Here is a 25,889-nt window from a genome sequence, read left to right as displayed (position 1 = left end):
TTCACATTAATATGTTTTTCAGGTCCCTTACATTACTGAAAACATCACAGACTAAATAAAATCACCATGCCACCTTTCTGAAGCAAAACCATTCCTAGACCTAGAGATAGATGGCCTTGGGAAATGACTTTATTGACTCAGGTATGTCTAGGTTATGTATAAGAAACACTTATGTATGAAGTGTATGCACACTTTCAATCGAACAGAAAAATTAACAGGGGATCTATTTCAAGCACAAGACAATGCCTTGCTGAATTAGGTTAACATGCCACTTTCTTCTCAGGATTGACCTTAGGAGGAAATGGAGATAAAAAAAAAAGATGGGGACTGAAAAGGTGGAGAGCTAAGAAACTGTAACAGTTTAACCATAATTTTTTTTTAAAAGTGTTTTCAGAACAGCTCAAAAACAACTCAGAGAAAATACACTGCTCATGAATTACTAAAATTTCAGAGAGACTAACAGGGTGGCACCTGGAGTGCTCAGGCATGCATGCAGTTCCCTATGAGACAAAACCTGAAAAAGACAGAATGAAGATGTTAAACTGATTAGCTGCAACCACCAAATATGTACTTGGTTAGAAGCAAATCTGTTTCCTGGTACTCTTCAGATCACCTACTGGCCCTTACAAACAAGGCATATCCATGTCTCCTGTCCTGTGCCCTTTTCTGTCTTTCCATCTCTGAAGCTACACCAGATGGAATGCTGACTCATGCACACCAGAACTGTCTCAGATTAACATTATAGGGGGCTGAAGATGAATGCTTAATTCAGCAGCTTACAAATACTTTGGAAGAGAAGGAAAATAGTCAAGAAAAAAACTTGGATTTTTGAATTACTGGATTTTGGAAGAGAAATTTCAGAACAGAAATCCGAGTAAATTGGGAATTAAATGAAAATAATTCAGAATTCTTCAGAAAGGAGAGACTTACTAATAAATCAACTTGCCATGACAGATGGATTGTCATATACTTCTATTTTCAACTCCACTGCGATGGGAATGGAGAACACAACACTGATGGACCACAAGTCACAGTCCAATCAACATAGATCAGTTATGAATTGAAGACTGTACAAATACATCCTTAAATGGGAAAGTGAGCACTCCATCATTAAGGCAACATTAATACAATAAAAAATGAAACAATTGGAACTCCAGCAACAAAACTAAGGACATATGATTAATCCAGATAATACTAGATATACTACAACTTTAAGCTCTAGGTCAAACAGTAGGATAAAAGCTAGTTTTAAAAGGAATACTTTTAAAGAAGAACAGGAATAGATTGTGTTCAGCTAGTAAACATTTGGGACCCTGTTGCGAAGGCTAATAAGTAGCATCAGAAGGAGAGCAAATATACAGCACAAATTACTAACAGCTTATGCTTCACACCACTCAGTAACACAAGCCATGTGTAGTACTGCAGATGGATCTTAAGTAAACCAAATTTGATCACTAACAGTACAGTAGGAGAACTCTTATTCTGAAGTACCCTTGAGAAAACTCATCACTCTTCTGGCAGTGAAAATAGATTTTCCAACAAAATTCTCTTTTGTGTCTAATAAAATTATTTGAGTGCCTTTGTGACCAAAGCTGCTTTGGCAATACACAAAACAAAATACTCGTGAGGTTTCTATTAAGTACTATATACACATACAATCTTATTTCAAGGGCTGGAAAGCCAAAATTTAAGCTGCCAAGAGACTGAATTTCACCTTTGACTTTGCCATTCCTGGCAAGAGGCAAGGAAAGAAGAAAAGAAAGAAAACAAATTATCTTCATGCAGGAAGAGCTATGGCATGAACCATCAATACTTAGAGACTTCTGACAGACTCTGCTTGAAACCACATACTGTGTACTCACAAAGTTTGAGAAAGCTGCTCATACAAAAGCTTTTATGGACAAATATTGAAATGACTCCCAAAAGTCTGCTTGTAAGAGTCTGTTAACCAAATATGATAGTAGCTTGCCAGTACTACTCAAAATTGGATGCACAAAAAAGACAAAAAGAATAATTAAAATGTATAGATACTCTAGGGCTCTCATTATGTCACAAGGTAATATTTACACTCCTCTTGAGTGAAATCATACTGTCCAATAGAAAGCAGGATTCAGAATTCAGGTAATCATGGAAAATAGATACCTAAAATCCCTGATGGCTCAAAATGTGTCTAACAAAAGCAGAAATTTTGCCTCCAACTCACAACAGCAGCAGTTCTTCAAAGCTATGTGCACTTCAGCAGGAACATTTTGTTACATATGCTGTCTCAGATGTTCATAGCATGAACCTCATTTATATTCAAAAATTTAACACAGAAATTATTTTAAAAGGAAAACATGTTTTATGGCAAAAATGTTTTCAAGGGAAAAATTGCAATTTTTTTGCCATCAGTAATGCAGGAACTCCCTTAAGTTGGTTTGCTTGTTTATAAATCAAGAAGAAATCTTAAACCACAACACATAGTCATAATCATGTTGTGTATGACTTGAAACACTGTTCTGATATGTCATTAAAACACGGAATTCAACAAGAATTTTTTTCTTTGGACCCTAACAACATAATGTAGGGCTTGCTTACCACTAATAATTGTCAAATACTGAAGTAAGTGTGTATCACCTCGCTACTCACACTTCATAGATACACAGCTTGAGACAAGGATATTCAACTTTTTTTAACCAGCCTCTACTGTATACCTTTTAGTTTTATAAAGACAACAGAGCACACAAGTTTACATATTGAATTTTTTCAAAACAAAAAGTGCAACATTTTATTTTAAATTTAGACTAAATATCTAAAACTCCTGACATACACAGAAATCTTCATCTGGAGCTGGGGAGACAGAAAGGACTGAAGGTGGTGAAGTAGTATGAAGTTAGTAATATCAAAAAGACAACTGTAGCATGAAAAATGACTGAAAAATCTCAGAATAGAAATTACTTTTCATACAGCTCAAAGTCAGTATCTATCTTTATTAGAGCTGGCTAAATAATATTCTTTAATCAATACTGAAAGAGCTGGCTCACAAGAACAGCACCTAACCCAGTGCAGAAGTGTTTCGGGATCATTTCATCAATGTGAAGATACGAGTTCCTGTCATTATACCAAGGCTGGCCAGAGCAAAGTGACATCTAGCTGGTGCCTAATTCAGCTCACTCAACACTTTAAATGTTGTATTTGCCCAAGGGTTTTGCCTCACTTACAGCTCCTCACATCTCTCATTCATTTTATTTAGACACCTCTCTGCAGCTTTGTTTTCAGTACAAACAGCAATCCATTATTCTATTCATTATTCCATATAACAGAAAGGGGAAAAAAACACCTAAAAACTAGATGAACAGACAAGTGTATCATACAGGTATTCCATAGCTTGAATCCTGCCATGTAACAGTTGCAGTGCAGCATGACTCAAGAGTATAATCACACATTTGGATATTTATCACACATATGGATGACTGTAGGTTGCAAGCTAACCTAACCCTAACCCTAAACCCTAACCCTAACCCAGCGCTACCCCTGCTAGCTAGCTTAGACCTGCTGTCATGCTGAAGGCAACATATGCCCCCAAAACCAGTCCTAGAGCTTGGAACAAGCATGGACAAAGCTCAGTGGCTCACACGTCAAGTCAGTTAAATTTAAATGGAGTTAGACAGCTAAATTACATGTACTTAAATGAGGGCTGATAGTGGCTCCCTATTTCCAGCCACTATGGTTTATGAAAGCAGGGGCAAGATCCAGATAGATCCTAGGTCTGTGCAATAGCCTTCCCAAGAACCCAACTACAGGCAAAAAAACAAGAGTCTGCATCCACAAAGCATCATATACTCACTTAGTAAGGTCATCCAGAGGTGAGCTGACCCATATGGAACCAACAGCACACCTACAATACTCCGCCAGGAGCACTCAGCTACAGCTGCATCCTTGCAGAAGCCATCAGGGACTGCATGGTTTGCAAGTTCTAACTACAGCAATAAAGCACCGAGGCTAAACAGACCTGTGCAACTCCAGCTGTCCCTTCATCTGCAGCATTAATAATTCACAACCCACACACTAAAGTTGATTACAACAAATCAAGAACTGACTCACAGGTACACACTTTGTGTTTTCATGCTGTGTACAACCCAGCTTTCCAGAATCCTGCACCTGCACACATGGCTCTTATGCTGCTGCTCATCAATGACAGTACTTTCCATCTTGCACGTGTGACCTGCGCAGTGTGTTGAAGATTCTTGGGACAGCATCTTAAGAGCTCATTAGCTTTAAAATTCTTCTAGATTTTCTTGTAGAGCCACAACAGATGATGGCTTTAATGATGTTTTAGATGATGTTTATGGCTCATACCATAAACAGTTGTAGGTAATCAGTCTTGTTTATTTATTTGTAGACAAATGTGTAACTGATACTCATGCACATGTTCTATTACTTTCAAGAAAGTAAAGAGTAGAAAAATAAATCAGAACACTAAACACACTGGATTAGAGGTCAGCCATTGAAGTATCAATAAAAAAGCCTTTAAACCACAGGTACAACACTAAACAAATACTACCATGTTTTCAAAAATGTGGAAGACTCTTCATGTGTTCAAAAGTACTTACATTCTCCAGCATCAAAAGACATAAATCCAAGTTCTTCAAGATATCTACTTATAAAAAGGTTAAAAAAAACCCCAAACCAGAACACTAATTTACTAGCAACTATTTTGAAAGGCTTCAAAATAGGTCATTGTTAAAGAGACAATGTACATGTCTCTCAACTATGAATTCCCAGGAATCAGCTTATTAACTATGTAATTATTTAGAAAGTCTACATAAAGCACAATTTTAAAGAGTCCTTACATACCAAAATGCATTTTGCTTATCAAGAACATCTTACTATTCAGGAGAACAAAACACATTGATAGAAAATGTCTCAGGAAAGACATCTGTGGTAAAACTAGGACAGTTAATTGCATGTGGATATGAGCATCAACAACCCTTGCATATATGAGAACATACAGTTTTAGACTGTAATTATATTTCTATATATAAAATTACTACAGAATATAATTTTATTATACAGAAAAAATCTGAATTTCACAACCAGGGTTCTACAAACAACATAACATGTGGCTGATGAACTTTAGTAAGGCAAGAACTTTCAACAATTTACTTACTTCTAACTTTGCAGAAATACAACACCAGTTGTAGAACAGCCATTTCCTCTCCAAAGCCAATAGATTCTGGGGGCTATGGGATTTAGCCTATAAAAAGTTTTGTTGTTTATCCATCCATGAAAAGGGAAAGCTATACTCAAGGCTCAGTAATATCCAGCTTTCTCTGTGACATTACTAATGCATTAAAGATGTGATCTGCTGCAAGACCATCTCAAGTGAGTGATGATGTTAGCTATGCAACTGAGTAACTAAAACAGTCTAAAGTTTCCAAAATCTCTCCTGTATTTCTAAATTTAAATCCTAGTCAAAGGTTACACATCATGTTATATAATCTGCGGTCTTCACTGAGAATGTTATGGCTATAGGCAAAGCAAATTAAAACAACAGCTTCTCCGGATCAGTGGTGAGCCATGAAGCAAAAAACCAGACCGTATGACAGTCACAATTTTTCTTGGCACATGATGGGCATTACAGACTGATGCAATCCTGTGTCCATGCTGGCAGCCCTCCACAGCGTGTGTGTGAGAGTGTCACTACATCTGGATGGTGAGTGCATTAGGGTCCCGAGGCACTCCAGGCCTACTGAAACCAGAGGACAACAGCTGCACTCAATGAACACCATGGGAGCTCAGCAAAGTGATGAAAGGCCTGAATTACCACAAACTGTAAATACAGATTTATTTCATTAAAATACTAGGTAACCACTGCAGTGATCCCTTCCTGAAATTGACTCATTTCAAGTATAAGCCATTTATTTCAAGGACTCATTCACTTTTCTCTCCTGCAAAGCCAACATAAAAGATAAAAACAATATTTTTTTTTTTTTATTTCACCAAGGTTGGTCAAAAAAAAGCTAACCCCCCACAGAAGCACTGAAAGAAAAGCCAGAAGTACACAAGATTGTCATCACATTAACCATGAAGGGTTTTTTTTTGTTGCACAACTACTAAGGCATCTTCAAAAGTTTTAATGGGATCTGGACACACACAGAGCTGTTGCTAAACATGGAGAAACAAGGTGTGAAGACTGCTCCAGGAAGCAAATACACCACCACACACCCTCATTTCTCATGTATGCACAAATACATCCATAAAGCATTTTTATATGCAAAATTGCAAAATCCTGGTTAAACACTAATAAGTTATTGCTGCTAAACCCTAGAACTCTGTTGTTATCCAACACAATGCTGTAATACCCTACAAAAGCTTACAACTTTTTAATAAGGTTGAAAAAGTAGTGGAAGAAGAAAAACAAAACCAAAAAACACTTCCAAACGGAAGTCACCATCTAATTGAAATAAACATATGGAAACCAGAAATGAGTCTGGCTAACCAGCATCTGCCAAAATACCTTGTTTAAAATGAAAACTGAGCCTCAAATGATTTAAAAATATTAAGTTATCATAATTAGAAAACAAGCAAAATGTCAAACAACCAGCAAGAAAGATATGTTTGCTTTCAGTACTTTCAGAATCTATAAGGTCTACAGAAAAACTGAAAGAGGAAAGGACTTGAAGCCCGTACTAGCAATCTAAGAATTATCTCTGCTTTTTGGAGCAGCACTCCGGCAGAATTAATTCATGAGACTGGAGACATGCACTCCCATAATCCTTTCATGAGGTACTCAAGGACATCTAATAGCAGTCTTGCCTGCAATAGCAAAATCTTACAGGAACCCCTTAAGTGTGGGTCTAAGCTGCTTAATGGTTTGGAGTATCTGCCATAAAAGCAGAGGTTGAAAACTGAGATTCTTCTGCCTGCAGAAGAGAAGGATCAAGGGAATCTTATCGCTGTGTATAAATACATATGGGGGGCAGTAAAAAAGATGGATACAGCCAGATTATTCTCAGGGGTATCCAAGGAATGGACAAGAGGCAACAGCAGAAAATTACAACACAGAAAAAATACAATTTTACTGTAAGGATGAGTGAACATCATAAGAAACTGTCCAAAGAGGCTGTCAGTCTCCATCTCTGGAGACAAGATATTCAAAACCCAATTTTGGAGACAACTTCTCCAGTTGATTCTGGTCTGAGCAAGGAGGCTGGATGAACTAGACAATCTCCAGGAATATCTTTAATTTTGCTATTCTGTGCCTCTATCAATGCTGAAAAAAGTGTTAAACCAAAACTAAGATTTTTTTAGGGGTTTTTATGGAATGAAAAAGCCAAACCAAACCACCTGTAATACCTTTCATCAAGGAAAACACTTACCTCACATTTTTCCCTTGTTCTCGTAACATCTTCACCAGATCAGCTATTGGGTACTGAGCTTTTGCTGCACACAAACCATAACCTAAAAGAATTTCAAAATTTTAACCTATTTTCCTATTTTAGTGCAGAATGACTAGTTGTAGACAATAAGTGTACCTTCTGGAAAAATACATGCTCTCATTATTAAAAATAAATTAAAGAAATAAAAAAAAAAAACATACATCAGATTCTCATCTATTCCCAGCCTGACCACTGTAATTAATCTCCTTTTTATTTACTGAGCACTTACAGTGCAGTGATTTGACCAGTCAAATCAACTACAAAAGCATTTATTTCTCCTTCACAAAAAGACATGTTCCTTTCTCTATCAGAAAAGGATGTTTCAGACAGGTATTTTGAAAAATTGATAAAAGGGCAATTGCCAGGTTACTTCACATCCATTATCCTCAACAGAATTTCAATCTGCATAATGCAAATCTAGCAGCTGGATATGGCTTTTAGCAGCAAATAATCTTTTCAGTCTGTCTGAGCTAATTCATCAGAGCAACTACACCCAGAAGAAAAATAAAAAGCATATATTATTAATGGTGTCCTCAAGGTTTGACCACAGGAGAAAAATGTAAACTTCTTGAAGATGACTGCAGGTTCCATTAGAAGCAAAGGTAGCTTCTCAAATTAGAACCCTGCCTCACTGATGGTCTCATTAAAGTTGAAGCAAAATGAAAGATTACTTTGTATTTTAGCATTCTTCACATTCCAATGCTGAAACAAGTTTAACATAATGGCTATGCCATTCAGTTGAAGAAATCTTGAACTGTCCCCTGCCTGAGTTTTCCTTTCAGGTAATGTGCCACTGAATGACATGAACAGCCTACATAATCGTGCCAGACAATTCAGGGTTTTATTTTCAGGTTGGATTTTTTTTACTTTAATTAGAGTATTTATAATAACTGCATTTTGGATGGGGGTTCTTGGCCTTTTTTCTCGTAAACCAACAAAGAATTGAGCAAGTACATGAGAAGTGTAAACAAAATCCTGTCTTTCAGGATTTAAGTGACAGATATATAGGTACCAGTGGTACTGTAATTGTGCTTGGAAATTCAGTTTTGTGTACAGCTGTTGTGGTGTAAGCTTAATTTATAAAATATAGGCTTTGTTCTGGAGAATTTAAAATTCAAATAAAAAGGACAAACTTTGAAGACACATACACAAAGAAATATGAATTGGCACACATTTCTGCACCAGGGAATAATAACTGACCAGGAAACAAAGACAAATCACATGGATCCAATCAACATTTAACATGCTGCTGCCGTGCTGCAACATCAGGCCACACTTCTGTTTGTTTGCTTTTATTTGGAGACTTTTTTTTTTTTTTAATTACATCTTCTGAACATCTTGCTGTGTAAGTCAAGAAAGTCTTACCTGGAGTAATAATAATACTATTGGCTTCTTTTATCATTTCAACTGCATTGTCCACATTGATTTCTGTGTGAGTTCCAGTAATTTCCATGGGTTTCCCACCAGCTGTTGATGCAGTGCCATAGCCTCCAAGAATCACATTTGCAAGGGAACGGTTCATAGCCTGAAAGAGAGGATGATCTTGATCATAGAAAGAAAAAATACAAAAATAAAGATGAGAGTCCACAAAGAAAACTTCTGATAAAGTTTTCTGAAAATATTAAAGGCTCCCTGACAATAGTCTTTATAAGCTGGTTTTCCCTTCTTATAACCCAAACACTCTTAAAACAGGCTCTTTAAAACAGTTTACCACAGCAATCACCAAACACCAGGTTTGAACATATTGCATTACACACATAGTGGGAGACCACCAATATTTCTCCGAAACAAAGAACAAAATTATGCAAATAGAAAATATTGGTCTCTTTTTGTTCTTAAAAGGAAGGAATATGAAAGAATGCATGTTCCATGATAAGAGTTGCTAATTTTTTTTCACATTGGTATATACCCACACACATTTTTACAAGATACTTTCCATATCTTTTAACCAGTTCAACATATAAGCACAGCACTGCTCCATGACAGCATGGAATCCACAAAGCTCTTAAAGGAGCAAAACTCCTACAGCAACAAGACAGGAAAACACAAAAGCAACTAATCAGCCACACAAAACCAGCCACATTGTAAAGAGCTGATACTGGCTGACCACCAAAGGAAAACAAGGGATTTTAACTGGAAGGTTTAAGAGAAGAACACACCCTGAAAATCTGGGTCCATTTGTCACACAGCCAGGGAAAGCCATTAGCTAAATGCTTTCTTTGACACATCTACTTGTGACTGTGGTCCCAAAGCAGTATATGTCAATAACTGGAATTAGGCAAAACTTGTAACTGCAGGGAAAAAAAAAACTTTAGAAGCAAGAAAGGAAGAGGATAAAATGTTTCTTAATTACACATGTGAGTCATACATCTTCTGTACTAGCTGAGAAACCACAACAAAATTTAGGAATGAATCTGAAGAGACACACATATAAGTGGGAGGAATCACCCCCACAAAATTGTGCTTCCAGACATCCATTCTCCACTGACATTTCAAATCATGCAGTTCCACAGTTTTTTTTGCTATAGCCTCAAAAGACATGCTATTCTTTGAAACTTATCATCTAGCAAATAAGCAGAACGATGATGTCGGAACTTTTGGTTTTCATCAAGTAAGTCATCACTGTTTCAGATACTGTAAGGGGCACACACAAACACAGCAAAATCAACTATTTTACTGTCTGCAGCACACAGTAGTTCACATGCCCTAAGAACACACTGCCTTTGGCATCTATCTCAGCATTACAGCAGTGGTGCCAGGTAAGACACCCTGGACAAGAATACCCTCTTCAGATGTTGCACATGCCAAGCTTGTGCAGGAAGAAGAGCACTTTCTACACATATCTAAACCAAAAGACAGCTGTCAGACTAAGTCAAAGGGAAAAAAAAAAAAAAAAAAGAGATGATATTATTAGAAATGTGAGAACCACCTAAAAGCAAGCATGAGATTGAAGCACCCTTGCCTGGCTGTACTGCAAAGAGCCAAGAACTTCCCTTCCAAAAGAGAAAATGTGGAAAGCACAAAAGAGCCAAGACCTTATCAAGCAATGGTTAACCAACATAGCTGGGACAGTGTGAAGACTGTTCTGTAGCCTAGTCCATCTTCTTTACCACTACAGACTACAAGTATGGAGGTATAAAGTGCAGACGTCACTCACTGATAATCCAACAACTGGCAAAAAGCCCTCTGTGCTGTGCACAGATATGTGTGTAAGAATGGCCAGGAGCTTACAGCCCTGAATCAAATACTTGAATGCTGAGAACTGCAAATGATTCCATTGTGCCCACAGAAACTACACAGCTAGCACACAAGAGAGGCCAGCATACAATTTGCAAGACTTAACACAGTTTGTCCCCTCTCTTCCTCTGTTTCATCAACCCAGTTAATGGTTCCTCTTCGACCTTAAGTTTCTTCTGCATCCCACAATGATTCTAATACCAGAACTGCAACCATCAAGTATTCCCTCTAGGGGAAAAAGGGAGGACAAGGACATGCTAACAATCAAATGTTCTGAAGATATGTTGTGTTGGTGTCTTAGAAGAGTCACAATTCACAGGACAAGCAAACAGTACAGGCGTTTGCTTTTTGAAGTTAAATTCTGTCTTTAACTCAGTTACCAACTGAATCTTTAAGAGATTAGCTGGACTGCCTTTGGATTAACCTACAGTTTTATCACAAAAATTAATTGAAAATAAGATATCAATTATCACTGTTGGACACGAAATAATGAAGCATGAGTTCAGTTCAGCAGCTAGAGGAAGATGATCAGAAGGCTTTATTCACAACTTTTTTGGCACCTTTCATAAGGTGTTCAGATGCAGGCTTAACATGATTGGTAAAGGCAACAACACCTCTCTAGTCCCATTGATGGAACAAGAGAAACACACTCAGCACAGCTGTGCAGAATTTTTTGGAGAAGTTTAAGTTATTTACAGAAATTGTCCTTGAGAGAAAAACTTTCTCAAGAAACTTTGCCTTGGGAAAGAAATCAGCTACTGACAGGCTGAAAACCTTTACAGACTCAGAAAATCAGATCCACAATCAACTATTAAGGTGTTTCCACAAATACCTTTTCATCTGTAGTAGGTAAGTATCCATAATGGTTTTGACAGAAATCATACTAAAGAGTAGGGGGGACAAAACAAAAGTAAAAAATAAAAGTGGAAGGGAAAACTCTTGCTTCATTAGCACTGACTGAAACACCAAGAGCAGAATTTATTGAAACTCTTGAGCATTTCCTTCTCCTGAAATGCAGGTTCAAGACAATGATACTGAATCCCCTGGTTATAACAATGCTTTTAAAAGTAATTATTTCCATTAAAGGAAGTAAAGCAGAAAAGAAAAATTCTGGGCTGAGAGCATGTTATTCTATTTATTGTGCAGAAATCATACAAAATAATTTTCATTTTACTGGTTGATGACCTTCAGTTGTCTAAGTTCTATATGCTTTTTTAAAGCAGCACAAGATTTCTAGACACTACCTCAAAAACTAAACTTCCTGTAATCTGAGAAACATAGAAGAAAGCCACTCTGTCACTGCCTAACTGTTTTGCTAACTATACCCCCAGGCTTCCTATTTACCTGGGTTCCTCTAACCAACTCTGTAAGTATTTCAAAATTCTTTTGTGAGTGCTAAGAGGTAAGCAATATTAAGAAAGGAAGGAGACAGTATAAGGAAAATGAAGGTATAGATAGATTACTGGTAAATACATACTAAACAGTTCACTTTTTCCCTAAGGTTTACAAGCATTTGATCCTTAAAGAACAGAATTTTCATACCTGTGTTACCCATACGCACTATTTTTTCACTGACATGGACTAAATTCCTGAATATACACAACTAAATATATGACCTACATAATTTGATTTCCTTTTGATAAGGAGACAGAAAATGATCAAGAAAGAACAAGATTCTTTCAAATTCATACCCAAGTTGTTCATTTGAACTCGCTTCCATGTAGTTGCACAAGAACACCTTCTAAAGCTTTTCTGAAATTCTTCCTCAAGAATGATGAAAAAGAATGACACTGAACATTCTTAACATGGTAACAATACTATTTATCAGTGGAGATGAAGTAAAAGATGGTCGCCAGAGCTGACCCGAGGAAAACATCGGACAGGAGAACAGTGGCACTGATCAAAGAGCACAAGGGCAGAAATTAAGCAGAATTACACACAGGCACATCAGCACTGAACTCGTGCAAGCCTGCTGCCACCCCGTGGTATTACAAAGTAGCTGCTCTGAAGACAAGATCAGACCTTTCTGCACTCCAAAAACTAAACTATAAATCACTGGCTAACCAATAGCTTTTTAAACAAACACACTACTTAAAGTATCTCCTCCTACATATTAAATCTAGCTTAAATTTAACCAGGTTTCAAAAGACTGAAAAATAAATAGCTGACCACAAGCAGTCATACTTCTTCGAGCTCAGATTAAAACCCTTAATGCTTAAGTCAATGCAAGGGCTTTCCTCAGTTTTGAGATATGTCTCTCACCAAACCAAAATAAAATCACTGATATCTAGTTCAGCTGTTTCAATCAAGAATTTTCTAGTCTATAAACATGTAACAGTTTGAGATCCAATGGCTTATCTTCCTAAAAACCATGGTTAAAGAAGTTTTTTCATTACTTAGCAAAGAAGGAGTTTCTGTTGACTTCTTACCACACACATGATGTAAGAGAGGATGGCACCAGAGGAGCCAATGAGTGCACCAACAATGGTCAGCAAGTTGTTGTTCAGGAGAAAGCCCTCAGCACACAAAGCCCATCCAGAGTAACTGTTCAGGACAGTAATAACTACAGGCATGTCAGCACCTCCAATAGCTGCTGTTAAAGTGACCCCCTGGAGAAGGAAAGAAAATACTTCAGTATCAGCACTGACTAAGAAGAACATCCAGAGAAGATACCTAGCCTGCAGCACTGAAGAATAAACATAGAATCATAGAATGGTTTGTGTTGGAAGGGACCTTAAAGGTCAGCCTTTCCAACAGTTTCCAGCAGTTCCAATTGCCCTGCCTTAGGCAGGGATGTTACACACTAAATCATATTGCTCAGGGCCCCATCCAACTTGGTCTTGGACACTTACAGGAATGGGGCATCCACAACCTTTCTAGCAGCTATGAAGTTACCTAGAACCTATTCAAGTATTTTCAGCGTAGGTATTGAGGCTGTGGCCTGAGGATTGGACTTATCAAATCTGCCTTTTCAGAGGACAGAAAGGTACCACACCATATATATGTTCCGTTTAGTCACATATTTTTTTTCTTGCAAGATTATCCTACCAGCTCCATGGACCAGTTCATACCATAAGGCATTCATATTGTGCAGTCTCTGCAAGACTCAGTTTACAGAATGGCAATATTCAAAGTAAATTTTGCAACACTGGTGGTGTAAGTGAATGGGGGAAGTAGATCCAGAGCTATTTTAAGTATTTTAGTGATTAACTTTCCAAAAAGTCTTACCAAATATCACTGTATCATATAAAAAGCTTCATTAATTAATAGCTGCAAAAGCTGTAATTATAAAAGTGCATTCCAGTTCTCTGGAACAGTTCTGGTTTACAGCTAGATATAGGAAAGTTAGTTGCTACTTGCTACTGCAATTTACCAAACAGACAGGAACCATTCCCACTGTGACTCAGGATGGTAAAATATAATCCGTAAAGAGTAAACTTGCAAAACTGGAGAATAAACTCCTTGTTTCATTTTCTACAATTCCTCAATTTACCATTATGGCTGAGAGTGCTGACACAGAACCCAGGCAAGTAATTCCTGTGGTGTAAGAAGGATCAATCATGTAAGGAACCATCCCACCAATGCTAGCAGCCAGCAAGCCTGCGTTCAATGCATGTCGACCAGGCAAGAGCAGAGGCGCAGAATTCAAGATGCCTGCAACAAAACACATTTTCCAACATGAATGTGTACATTCAGGGGAGCCTGTTTCTTACCTTCAGAGAAGACTGAATAACTCAGCAAAAGAAAAATTAAAAAAGAGAAAAAGGGAGGGGCAGAAGATAAAACAAGTTAATTGAAGCTGAGATCTTCTGCTGACTCAGAATTGCAACACATTCAAACTTCCTCAAGATTCTCAAATACTCTTGTTTGAACTCTGTTTACTTCCTAATTTCACTGAAGTGCTCCAGAATAGTCAGGAAAATCTCTTTTCCTTTTGAAAAAGTAAAAGAGATTTTTTTATTTTTCCTCCAACAAAGTGCTTTCACTTTGACTCCTGGTCTTTGTATGTTGACTACGACACAGTTCAAGGAGGCTTTTAGCTGGAACTTCTACACAAGGATTATCTCAGTCTCTCAAAAATTTTGTGCTTATAAAAATATGATTACACAGATAACACCAAGTACAAAACACTCCTGCTTTCAAATGCATTAAATTCACAACTACTTTCAGTCACACAGAACTCCCACATCGGCAGAAATTTGATGGGAAAAGGGGGTTCAGTATTTGTACGATTCAATTTAAAACAGTCACATTTATTTTGTAATATGGGGTTTTTTTCAAACCACATGAAAAAGAGTTGCAAAATGCAAGTTTCCCAGTAATAACTTACATCAGCAAAAATAGTGTCTCATTTAAATTTAGCTGAATTCAAGAGAAAGAATGAACTGATGGTCTCAGGCAGGGGAGTCAAAGTGTGTGGCTTACTACCCTTTTCCATACCACAGGATCAGTAATTCATTAGATAGACAAGCTTCATATTTTGTATCATGATGATATGAAAATGCAAGGAAAAAAAAAGTAAACAGAAATAGGAGAGCAGGCTCAAACAGGCAGTGAAGCTCACCAGGGACATGCGCACAAATCACTGAGGGGTACAATGGAGAGAGTAAAAATAACCAAGAAGAAATAAATGAGTAAGTGCTTAGCAGAGATACATCAGAAATACATACTACGGACAAATCCTTCAAAAGATTATTAGAGAAGACAGCTTTCCATCCTTGTCATATTTCCTCCTTCAATGGCTGGTCTCACAAACACTGAAGAAAGCAAACAGATGTTTCCCAAAGGAACTATTGCAAAGTTAACAACAGGATTAGTAATAGGAAGCTGTTAGCCTGAAATTCTTAGTACAAGTATTACCTCAGCTTCTCAAAAGCTGTGTCCTTACAAAAACAAAAACAAATGCAATAAAGAAACCTTTGCAAGCATAAGAATCAGGAATTAGTGAGCATTTAACTTAGAAAGCATATTTGCTAAAACAGCAAGAAGCATGGAGTTTGTGCAGTAGGTAGAGAGTGAACTGAATGGTTTAAAGTCAGACAGCCTCAATACTGCAAGCTGCCTACCTTAGTGAAGATTGCAGTGTTAAGAAAAAAAATCCTAGAATTATTACTAGTTCTCACTGAATCCAGCAACATGAGAGTTTCAATTAAAATGTCTGCTCAGAAATACAAAGTTATGATCATAAAAGTTCAGTAAAATAAATTCAAGGAAAAGCATCAATGTATTAACAGAAAAGCAGCACTTATTTCTAGACAAGAGATGGATAGTAGTAATATGCCCAAGCACTGAAGACAACCTTTCATAACTAAAGCTGCACTCAAACTAAACAGAATTAGAAACAAAAAAGTACACTCTTTAAAATTTAACATATAAACTTTTACCTGATGCAAAACACATTGTTTCTTCTCAATTACACAGCAGTCTAAAAGTAGAGCTAGCTCCAGGGGGAAGAAAAGCCCTTTAACAAATATTTAATTCTGCATAGAACCTCTCACCTTGCAGTTTTCCATATGCAACAAGAGAGCCACTGAAAGTCACTCCACCAATGTATGTCCCAAGATAGGCCACAATCTTGGTGAGGTTTGCAGCAGGATCAGTGGCAAAGTGAGGATATTCAACCATGTACTCTGCTACACAGGTGAGCACAGCAGCCAAACCAACCAAACTGTGGAAAGCAGCCACTAGCTGAGGCAGATCTGTAATCTGGATGCGTTTAGCAATTGTCAGACCTATTGAGAGTTGAAGACAGAAGGGAAACCTTAAAAAACACAACCCACTTGTTCAGCTAGAAATTAGTATAGGATGGTTCAGTGTGCAATGATTACACACACAAGCCTGCTCCAACTGGAAATTGCTATGGCATTGAACAGAAGGCTGCACATGTGTATTTTGTGCAAGGAGAACATCATGAAAAATAGAAAGATTAAAGCATATCATGTGCTAAGAAGCTTCAATAAATATTGAGAAATTCATTGTTTTCTGTGACAGAGTGAAAGATGTAATTTGGCAGTATTTGGCCAGAAACTGAACAGAAGTATGAAGTTGGGCAAGATCATTTACCTCTGGACATGTGGTTTCCCTCATCTTACACATACCTATGGTCCCACCAAGTGCCATTGCACCTGACATCTGTGCCAACAATTCAGGCGAAGGATTAAGGCCTCCAAGGGTTGCGGCTAAACCTCCTGCAACACCGATCATACCCAAAGCATTTCCAAGACGAGCTGTTCCTTGGGTAGACAAACCAGCCAGGGCACCAACACAGCACAGTCCTGAGCCCAGATACATCACCTTTAAAATAGGAAAACCATCAGTATGAAGTAGTGACAAATCGCATTGCTGTAAAAACATCTCCAATTATTACACTAAAGGGCTGACTTCTCCAGAATGTGTTTAAGTCACAATTCTTAACTGAAGTTGAGAAACTGTCATACAGGATGTGTTTTTAGCCAATTAAAACGTGCTATCTATAAAGCTTTTCCCTCACTTGATGATCTTATTTTATCTGCAGAATGAATATTAACTAGAGCCGAACTAATTTTCCTTATCAGTTCAGAAGCAACCTTTCCTTTAGCACAAACCCAAAGCTAAATGGTCCTGTTCATTATAGGAATAGTTTTAGAATTTGTTTATGGCAAATTTGAACTAAGAAACAGTTTAGATAGTTCTGAACTACCAGCAATAACGTGGTCAGAAGGAGTAAAACTGTGATCATTCCCCTGTAGTCAGCAGTGGAGAGGCCACACCTTGAAATCTGTGTCCAATTTTGGACCCCTCATTCCAAAAAAGACACTGGAGCAAGTGCAGAGACGGGCAACAGGGCTGGTGAAGCATCTGGACCACAAGTCTAATGAGGAAGGAGCTGGGGGTGTTCAGTCTAGAGAAAAGGAAACTCAGTGGAGACTTTATCACTCTCTACAACTCCTCAAAATGAGGTTGTAGCCAGGTGAGAATTGGTCTCATCTCCTAGGTAAAAAGTGAGAGGACAACAGGAAATGGCCTCTACTTGCTCAATGGGAAGGTTATATTAGATACTAGGACATTCTTTTTCATGGAAAGCATGGCAGAATATTGGAACCAGCTGCCCTGGAAAGTGCTGGAGTCACCATTCCTGGAAGTGTTCAAAAAAACTTGTGGGTGTGGGACTTGAGGACATGGTCTGATAGTGACCATGGTGGTCACTAGTGGTGCAAGGCTGATAGCTGGACCTGATGATCTTTAATGTAGGTCTTCTCCTACATTGATGATTCTGTGGCACTCTGTAACTGTTGCTTGCAAAAAGTATAATCAAACTTACATGAACTGAGTTATATATGTCCAGATAATTGAAAAAAACCCAAATGCAGTAGAAGCCTCTGCCATAACAATATGTTTGGATTTGCTTTTTCCAAACTTTTTCTTGCTATTAAAACAAATGCAAACAAAAGTTTATTATAAAAGATGCTTTAGGTAAAATCCCTGTACATCCCTCTGTGCTGAAAACTGACCCCAACCTTTTTTAACTTTCATGCCAAGTTGAACTTTCAGAAACATTTAAAACAAAGACTGATTTCTGTAGTTACTGTATTATTTATACTGTAATTTAGGAAAACAGTCCAATACATAAAAGCACCTGCTATGCTATCACAAAACCAAACAACAACAGAGCTTTTAAAGTATGTTAGCTATGTGACTGCAAGCTTACAGTTAATCAGCTTCAGATTGGCCTTGTGGGAACATGATGGAAAGACCTTGGATTATTTGTTATTTACTCCTCAACAGAACAGGCATGAAGAAACATAACAGTGAGCACTGGGCTAAGAGCCATAAAGTTATCTTCTTACTTGTTCAATGTTATAGCCACCGCTGAGAGCAGCTGCATATCCTCCTACAAATACACCACCAGGGAGCAGGTACAAATAGTTGTACTCAGGAGGGTCTGTGGGACGTTTGAACATATCCAGCATTCTCTGTGTAACTAAAAAGCCACCTGGACAAAGTAAAGGACCAATATTAAAAAAAATAAAATCTGAAATCAAGCACATGCCAAGTTATAAGAGAAATATTTAGTAATACCATATCGCCACACAATTCAGCAACCAATAAAGCTAGTAACCTAGAAAACCACCAGGAAACAAAGGTATATTCAGGGTTAGATCTTGCTGTCTCTTTTAGCCTTTGGAAGAAATTCAGAAGAAAAGGAGAACCTGCTCTGGCTCCATACTCTACATTGACTGCAGGATACAGCTTCATTTATGACTGTGTTCTTTTACCCACCTAGTCTAGCAAAAACAGTATTTCTAAGTCACATTGCTCACTTTCTTGTCTTTTTTATTATTGAAGCTGGGACTTCAGAAGCTCAAGGAAACAAAATTTTGTTCTATGCCACTATTTCAATTAGGAAAATTAAAACAAGTACAAATCCTCTACAACTACCCTCTTGGGTTATACAGGAAAATATAATCATCACCCAAAGGATACTATGAAAGGAAAATGCACATTTAAGAATTTCCTAAAAAAGGTTACTTCACAGTAAATACTTCACAGGGTATGCAAAATACCTACAATATCTACTGTGAAAATTGGGAGTGGTGATAGGTTTTTATTGATAAATGCTCTCAGATTCTATTCTCATACTAGTACTTCTGGAATTATATAATTAAAGAGTTAATTACACTAGTACTTGAAGTTATCCTCAGGAGAAAACCTAACATTCATACCTGCAATATTGACTGAAGATATAAAGGCTGAAAGCACCGCTAGGCTTTGGGAAATGTTTTCAGGGAGATAGTGTCCTCCCATCAGCACCAGGCCACCAACTGCAGTCAGACCTGATTAAAAGAGAAAAAAGTGTTACTGGAAAAGGTTACTATGTAACCTTAAGAGCCTCTATAAGTATAGGAAGTTTCCTTTCAACTGCTGGACAAATACCAGTCAACTCAAATTTTGACTCCTACTTCACACATTAATGCTTGAAGAAGACTACCACTGTCTTTTTCAAGAATACAAACATGTTTCAAAAGGAAAAACAGGGTATATGAATGTAGTTCTGGAGAACAGTGCCTCAAGCACAGAGTTAGCCAAGTACTTGTTCAATAACACAAACTTTGCTTTTAATAACCAAAGTAGAACACTTGTCACCTGCCACACATAGCCAAACACAGATAAATAAAATCTTATTTTTAAGAATTATGCATCATATGGGTATTTAAAGATTTCTTTTCTTTTTCCCCCTCTCTCAAGGCACATAGTTTGAGGAGATGAATAAAAGAACGTAAAAAATAGGAAAGGTAAGTTATTTTCAGGGCAATATTTTGGAGACATGGGAGGAAAGATGTGGCCTATGAAAGGAGACTGCAGCCCTGCCGGTAAAACAAACTTTTAAGCAAATAGGTCAAGCATAAAACATTATGAAAATTAAAAGGATACAGCATCATATTTGCCTTTCTTTTGAAAAAATCATACTCTCAGAAATACAACATTTCAGGTGTCTTTGCTAGTTATGAAAGTAAACTCAAATATGCACAGCAACACTAATCCAGGTTAAAAGGAGTTGTGCCTCCTTCAAGTAGAAAACAAGCAGCTGTGTGACAGCCACTTACCTGAGATAGCATTAGTGACAGACATGAGTGGGGAGTGCAGAGCAGGAGTCACACCCCACACTGTGTGGTACCCCACTATTCCAGAGAGGCCAAACGTCGTCACCATTTGTGTGAAAGCAGCATTAGGTGCTACAATGCCCAGCCCTAACATACCAGCTAAACCTAGAAGGAAAAGACAGGAAAACTGTAACTTTTCAATGACTTCTTACATTTAAACTGTATACAACAGGAGCCTAGTACTGTCACAAAAGCAAAATGGAGTTCTCTGCACGGACTAGTTTAAAAACCAGTGAGATCATTTTGTCATATACACAAAGCTCTTTCAGCACCAGTGTTTTTTTTGTAACAGAAAATAAAGCCATAAATATAATCCAGATATATTTGTTATGCATTAACACAATGCAGAAAAGATAGGTTTCTACACAAACACTGAATCCTGTCACTCTCCTGTTCTATAGAAAAAAATGGAGAAGTCACAACTATGTTGAGATATTACTTGGAAGTATCAAAGCATATGTATGAAGAGAAAGGATTAAGATTAAGACTACTGAATTCATTAATTACTTAATGCAAAAGTTCTGATGCAATGACTGTAATAAATGAAATGGAGAGCCAATACTTATTTGTCAAAGCAAATGTCCTATTTCCAATACTTCAGTAGATTGTGGCCATTTAAGTCTCACATAATACAATAAAATCTGAAGAAAGCAAAGACATTGAGCTGATTCTGCTGCAAAGTATGGGCATAGTCCCTGGCAGGAGTTCTTTAGAATTTTAAGCATTTTACTAATATTTAATTAGAGCCAAACACACATATATGCACAGAGAATGAATCAGCACTTGTTGAAAAGTCAACACTTTTGGTAAAATTTCAAAAGTTTTATTTTCCCTCTCAAGCAATTCTTACACTGCACTGATTTTGCACCAGGATACACCAGCAAATCAAAGGCTCTCCCAAACAGTGTTCAATTGAATGGGTCATTCAAAGGTATTAGCCAAATGAGAAGTACTCTACACGGATACTCCAGCAAGTTGCCCACCTGCTGTGTATACAGATGCAGTAGTCATGGTTTTTCTAAAAGGTGTAATAGTAGCTGCTTTTTCTGCTTCCAGCTCTGCTACAGTCTTCTGCTTCACTGGTGCTCCTTGAGGAATGTTATTTGGTGGAGGTGCTGGGAAAATCACTTTGCCATCCTGACAAGAGATATTTATAGTTATGCCTAGCATGGCAGATGCTTAGTACTTAGAAATGCCTTTTCTTCTTAATCCTGCAATTCAGAAAAGTGCTAATATCCTATAGCCATGCCCAGGAACAGGCTCCTTTTCTGCATCAGCACTAGTTTGCAAGGCATGCCCTAGTTAATCATACTGGTTTACACATCCCTCAGACAAGATTTGGTATTAGGTCAAGGGCACCTGGTGAAGACACAGCACAAGGCTCCAGAGCAGAAATAAGAGAAAAGCAAAGAGATAGAAGTTCCTTAACTGGAAAACATCTATACAAAATAAAACATAGTCTTGGAAATAACAAAATCTGCTACAGATGTGAACTGTAATCACAGTTTTTTCAGACCTCAGATAGGAACCGAGGATGATAATCCCACATTTCTTGTTACTCTCCAGGCCTCTGTGGAGCTATCAGCACTGAGTACACACCACTTCAATAGTCTGGGAAAGCTGAAGTCTACGCCCTGAGTTTTTATTTTATTATTTTCTGATAAAGCTTAAAGTACTTTTCATATTCTAGTTTCACCATTTTTTTTTCTTCCTATAAAAGGAAAATTTCTTTTTTAAAAAAAGGAAGGATGTTTTTCTGGAAGAATGATTTGGTCTGGTAAAGCCTCAAATATGTTTTCAATAGCTATGTTTTTAATCACATGGAACAGGCAAATTTTATCTTTTTCTAATTTTTCATTAGTAAACACATTAGGTTTAACCTTGACAAGAAGACAAGACAAAAAAAAAACAAAACAAACAAACAAAAAAAACCCAAAAAAATACAAAAAAAAAAAAAACCGCAAAAAACCAGGAATTTTCAGCTGAATAAACACACAGTTTCCCACACATTCTACCAAGCCACCTCTGAAGTCTGTTGACATGCAGTATCTCTGAATGCATTTTGAAGGGACAGAAGTGATACATGTTAGGTCTGTACTCACAAATTAAGAAGACAGTCTTTACTGGCTTACCTTCATTACTACGGTTCCTCTAATAACATGATCCAGAGTCCCATAGTCAAAGTCATCTTTTGGATCAAAGTAGAAATTCTCTTTGTCAGGACTAATGGCCTTTAGAAGTTTTATAATATTATTAGAATACAGGGTACTAGCCTGAGTAGACATTCTGCTAGGCAGATCTGTGTACCCAATGTGTGTAACACCCTGAAAAAAAAATTCAAGTAAAATAATAAGGATTTTTTACATTCTCTGAAAAAGCATCATCCCTTCTAGTACATCCTTCTGGAAATAAATATCCAAACTGTTTCACTTACCTGTTTATAACCCAAACTTAATTTGCTACCTGCAGCTCTAACACTACTGTGTCAGGGACAGATCACTCACAATAGCTACAGAATCCAACATGATTAAATTCTGTTAGCAACAAGACTTCACAGAGACGAAGATATATTGGTGCTAGAGCTTGTCTTCTCAAATCCTACTTTCTCTCAGAACCTAACTTCTTTAAGCAACCAGGTAACAGATTAATCTGCTTTATACTTGGCATCTTCTGTTTTTCTGAAAGGCAAGCACTAGGGACAATTTCTGTATGCCAGTGGAGTGAAGGGAGCTCACTCAGAGCTGTGCAAGTAATAAGTCTGAGTTCATATGTATGTAAAAATGTAACCTAATATAATCTCACTGCTTAAAGAACTAATGAGAACTAGAGGATATCAAGCTTTAGGAAGGAGTGGGAAGTTAAGGCTGGCATACACTCTTAGGTGTTCAAAAGCAGGCTTCTGTTAAAATACAGCTCCCACAACTTACACCTAAAATCCTTGCATGCTTCCAGAACTTTGGCTTCCTAATGCAATGCTCTGGCACAATCCTAATAATGCTGCACCACTGCTATTTTCCATAGCACAGAGCCAGTACACTAAATCCAGGGGTAATACGCCTCTGACTAAAAGTGTTCCATATAAACTCTTCATACAAGTATCTGCTCACCTCTCTTTTACATTCTCTAGTTTCAGGTTTTAAGCAATGACATCAAAAGCCTTAGAAAGCCACAAAGACAAATGCAACATGTGATTCTTTGATACATAAACAGAATTCTGCTTGTGTCAATGACAACCACGGCAGCAGTGTCCTACAGACTTCCCAAATAAAGGTATTATATTGTTGCATTACCAAATTACAGCCTAGGAAATCTGCTGCTATAAATCTCATCACCCAGATTTCTGTAATTGTTAGCAGACTTCTTATAAGCAGCAAAAACAAAAACCAAAAAACAGAAAGACAAGTTCTCAACTGAGCAAATGAACACTGGAGCAAAACCAAAGTAGTTCAGCCAAGACCAAAACTACTTACTTTAATGAACCAATTCATGCTACATCTACTTTGGGTTTCAAGTGCTTTGGCTAATCGATGGGAGATATACTCGTATTGTTGGAGATTAAGAAAGCAAACCAGCACCCTCCTGAAGCTGAAATAGTACTGAGTAGGCCAGAGACTTTGTACTGAAGTAAGACACCGAGAGTCTGAACCTGCTTAGCTTTACCTATGACAGGGAATGTTAACCTCCAGTCATGGGAGGTGGTAAGCAAGTCAAAGAACCTATTGCTACTGCTATGTTTTTTAGACAGATTGAGAAACAGATATCAAATCTGACTTTGAACTCAGAAGAGACAAACACTGGACTTGGAAGTTTAAGTAGCAAGAATTCTGTAATACCCATTAACAACCCAATTAACACTCTACAAAAGTGTTATTTTCTTTAAAAATATTCAAATTGATGTATATAAATAGTGGCCAAATGCAAATCTAAAGGATTACTTCATCCAAAGCAGTTGAAAGACTGTTGAAAAATTCAGCTGCTCATTTTCAGCATACAGTTTACAAAACAACGTGGAAGTACAGGTAAACTGAGAATGAACTGTAGATTAAAATGCTCACCTTATGAACATACATTTCTCCAGGCTTTGTAGTCTCAATATTTCCCCCTGCTTCTGCAGCTAAATCCACAACAACTGAACCTTCCTTCATTGATTCAATCATATCTCTCTTAAACAAGATTGGAGCTTTTTTGCCTGACAAAACAAGGCATAGGAAGTTAAACACAAAATACAGCTTTCTATCTGTTGAGCTTAGGAGATGACTACTCCTCTTTGCTCTACATATAAGCTTTAATTTTGTAAGCAAAATTTTTACCAGGGACAAAAAAAAAAAAATCACAAAAGTTTTTTATTGCAAAGACAAAAGAGGTGCTGGAACATCCTGCTCCAAAAGGATACAAGAAAGTTATGCACGGTAGTCAGCCAAAGATAAGTCAAATTCTGCCAAATTGACAGTTTTAACATCCAATCTTACAATTCCAGTCAAAACAAAAAAAAAACAAAAAAACCCAAACAAAAAAAATACCCCACCACATTGTGAGTTATTAAAATACAACATATTGTGCAACACAAAGCACTAAAATTTAAGCTCTTTCTTACTAGGTTTCAATTGCAAAGGAGAGTACCAGTTCAATTAGACTTGTTCCGGTGCACAAGATGTATAGCAGAAGTAGCAGTAATGCAATAGATAAGCAAGAGAATTATATATTCCTACTTTATAACTACCTACTCCTTTTTTAGTAAGAAAAACATGATAGTATTTGAGTTATATTGATAGTCTTTGAAAACAAAAGTTGTTTAAAAAAACAAAAGGACACACTTTAAAACCAGACCTTTATCACAGAAGTGTAAAGGTACATGCTCCCACAGACATAATTCACTAACCCCTCTGTTTTTATGCAGATACAACTTCAAGATATGACAACTTAACTAGAAAAATGAAAAGTAGCATTTTTCACATAAAACATACCTGGAATAAGTGCTGTAGTGATGATAATGTCAACATCTTGGCATTGTTTGGCAAAGAGTTTCATTTCAGCTTCAATAAATTCTTTGGACATTTCTTTAGCATAACCACCTTGTCCCTCTCCAGATTCCTTTAAGTCTACTTCCAAAGGCTCAGCACCAAGAGACTTGAACTGTTCCAAAGCTGCAGCTCTAGAAAAGGAAAATTATAGGTGAGAGAAAAAACACTATTTTAAAAATACATCATGACTTTACCAGTGGTTTTAGTAGCTATCTTCAGACAAGGGATGTAAAACTTATTCTAATATTAGAGACCATAATCAAAGCCCTCAGCTTTCTGAATTCAGTGCAAAAAATAATTTCATTGAAAAATTTAGGTTCCAGACATACTTGAATAGGGAATGAAGGTAGCCTATAGTTTCCAGTATTGTCAGCAGAGTTGCTCTAAGAAAAGCCTCAAAGCTGAGGCTTTGGTTATTAACTCTCCTCATGCATTTCTGTTGTCATGACTTGGTAAATCTACAGCCCGATCTGAGGTGCTGAAAATGGGAGATAAGCACAGAACCTCGGACCTTGTGTTTAAACTGTGAGATGGGAAGTACTAATAAGTCTTACTTTCACAGAGGAAAC

At 37.3% G+C, this 25,889-nt stretch overlaps 1 protein-coding gene across 5 annotated transcripts in view; it reads right to left on the bottom strand.

Annotated features, from left to right (window-relative positions):
* Positions 1-25,889, bottom strand: part of NNT (nicotinamide nucleotide transhydrogenase) — a 43,763-nt gene that overhangs the window by 5,654 nt on the left and 12,220 nt on the right. For all 5 annotated transcript variants that reach the window (XM_015652845.1, XM_015652846.3, XM_033511317.1 and 2 more), the window contains 13 exons: positions 25,264-25,451; positions 24,355-24,488; positions 22,432-22,623; positions 21,283-21,436; positions 20,243-20,404; positions 19,361-19,471; positions 18,485-18,630; positions 16,757-16,952; positions 16,157-16,390; positions 14,152-14,312; positions 13,088-13,267; positions 8,787-8,946; positions 7,362-7,443 (listed from right to left, as the gene is read on the bottom strand). In XM_015652845.1, the coding sequence (XP_015508331.1) occupies positions 7,362-7,443; positions 8,787-8,946; positions 13,088-13,267; positions 14,152-14,312; positions 16,157-16,390; positions 16,757-16,952; positions 18,485-18,630; positions 19,361-19,471; positions 20,243-20,404; positions 21,283-21,436; positions 22,432-22,623; positions 24,355-24,488; positions 25,264-25,451 (2,100 nt within the window). The remainder of the gene's footprint in view (positions 1-7,361; positions 7,444-8,786; positions 8,947-13,087; positions 13,268-14,151; positions 14,313-16,156; positions 16,391-16,756; positions 16,953-18,484; positions 18,631-19,360; positions 19,472-20,242; positions 20,405-21,282; positions 21,437-22,431; positions 22,624-24,354; positions 24,489-25,263; positions 25,452-25,889) is intronic.

The sequence above is a fragment of the Parus major genome, chromosome Z (assembly GCF_001522545.3).
Source record: "Parus major isolate Abel chromosome Z, Parus_major1.1, whole genome shotgun sequence".
Classification (NCBI taxonomy): domain Eukaryota; kingdom Metazoa; phylum Chordata; class Aves; order Passeriformes; family Paridae; genus Parus; species Parus major.
Note: the sequence above shows the minus strand (reverse complement) of the source record. Positions and strands in the feature narration are given on the sequence as shown.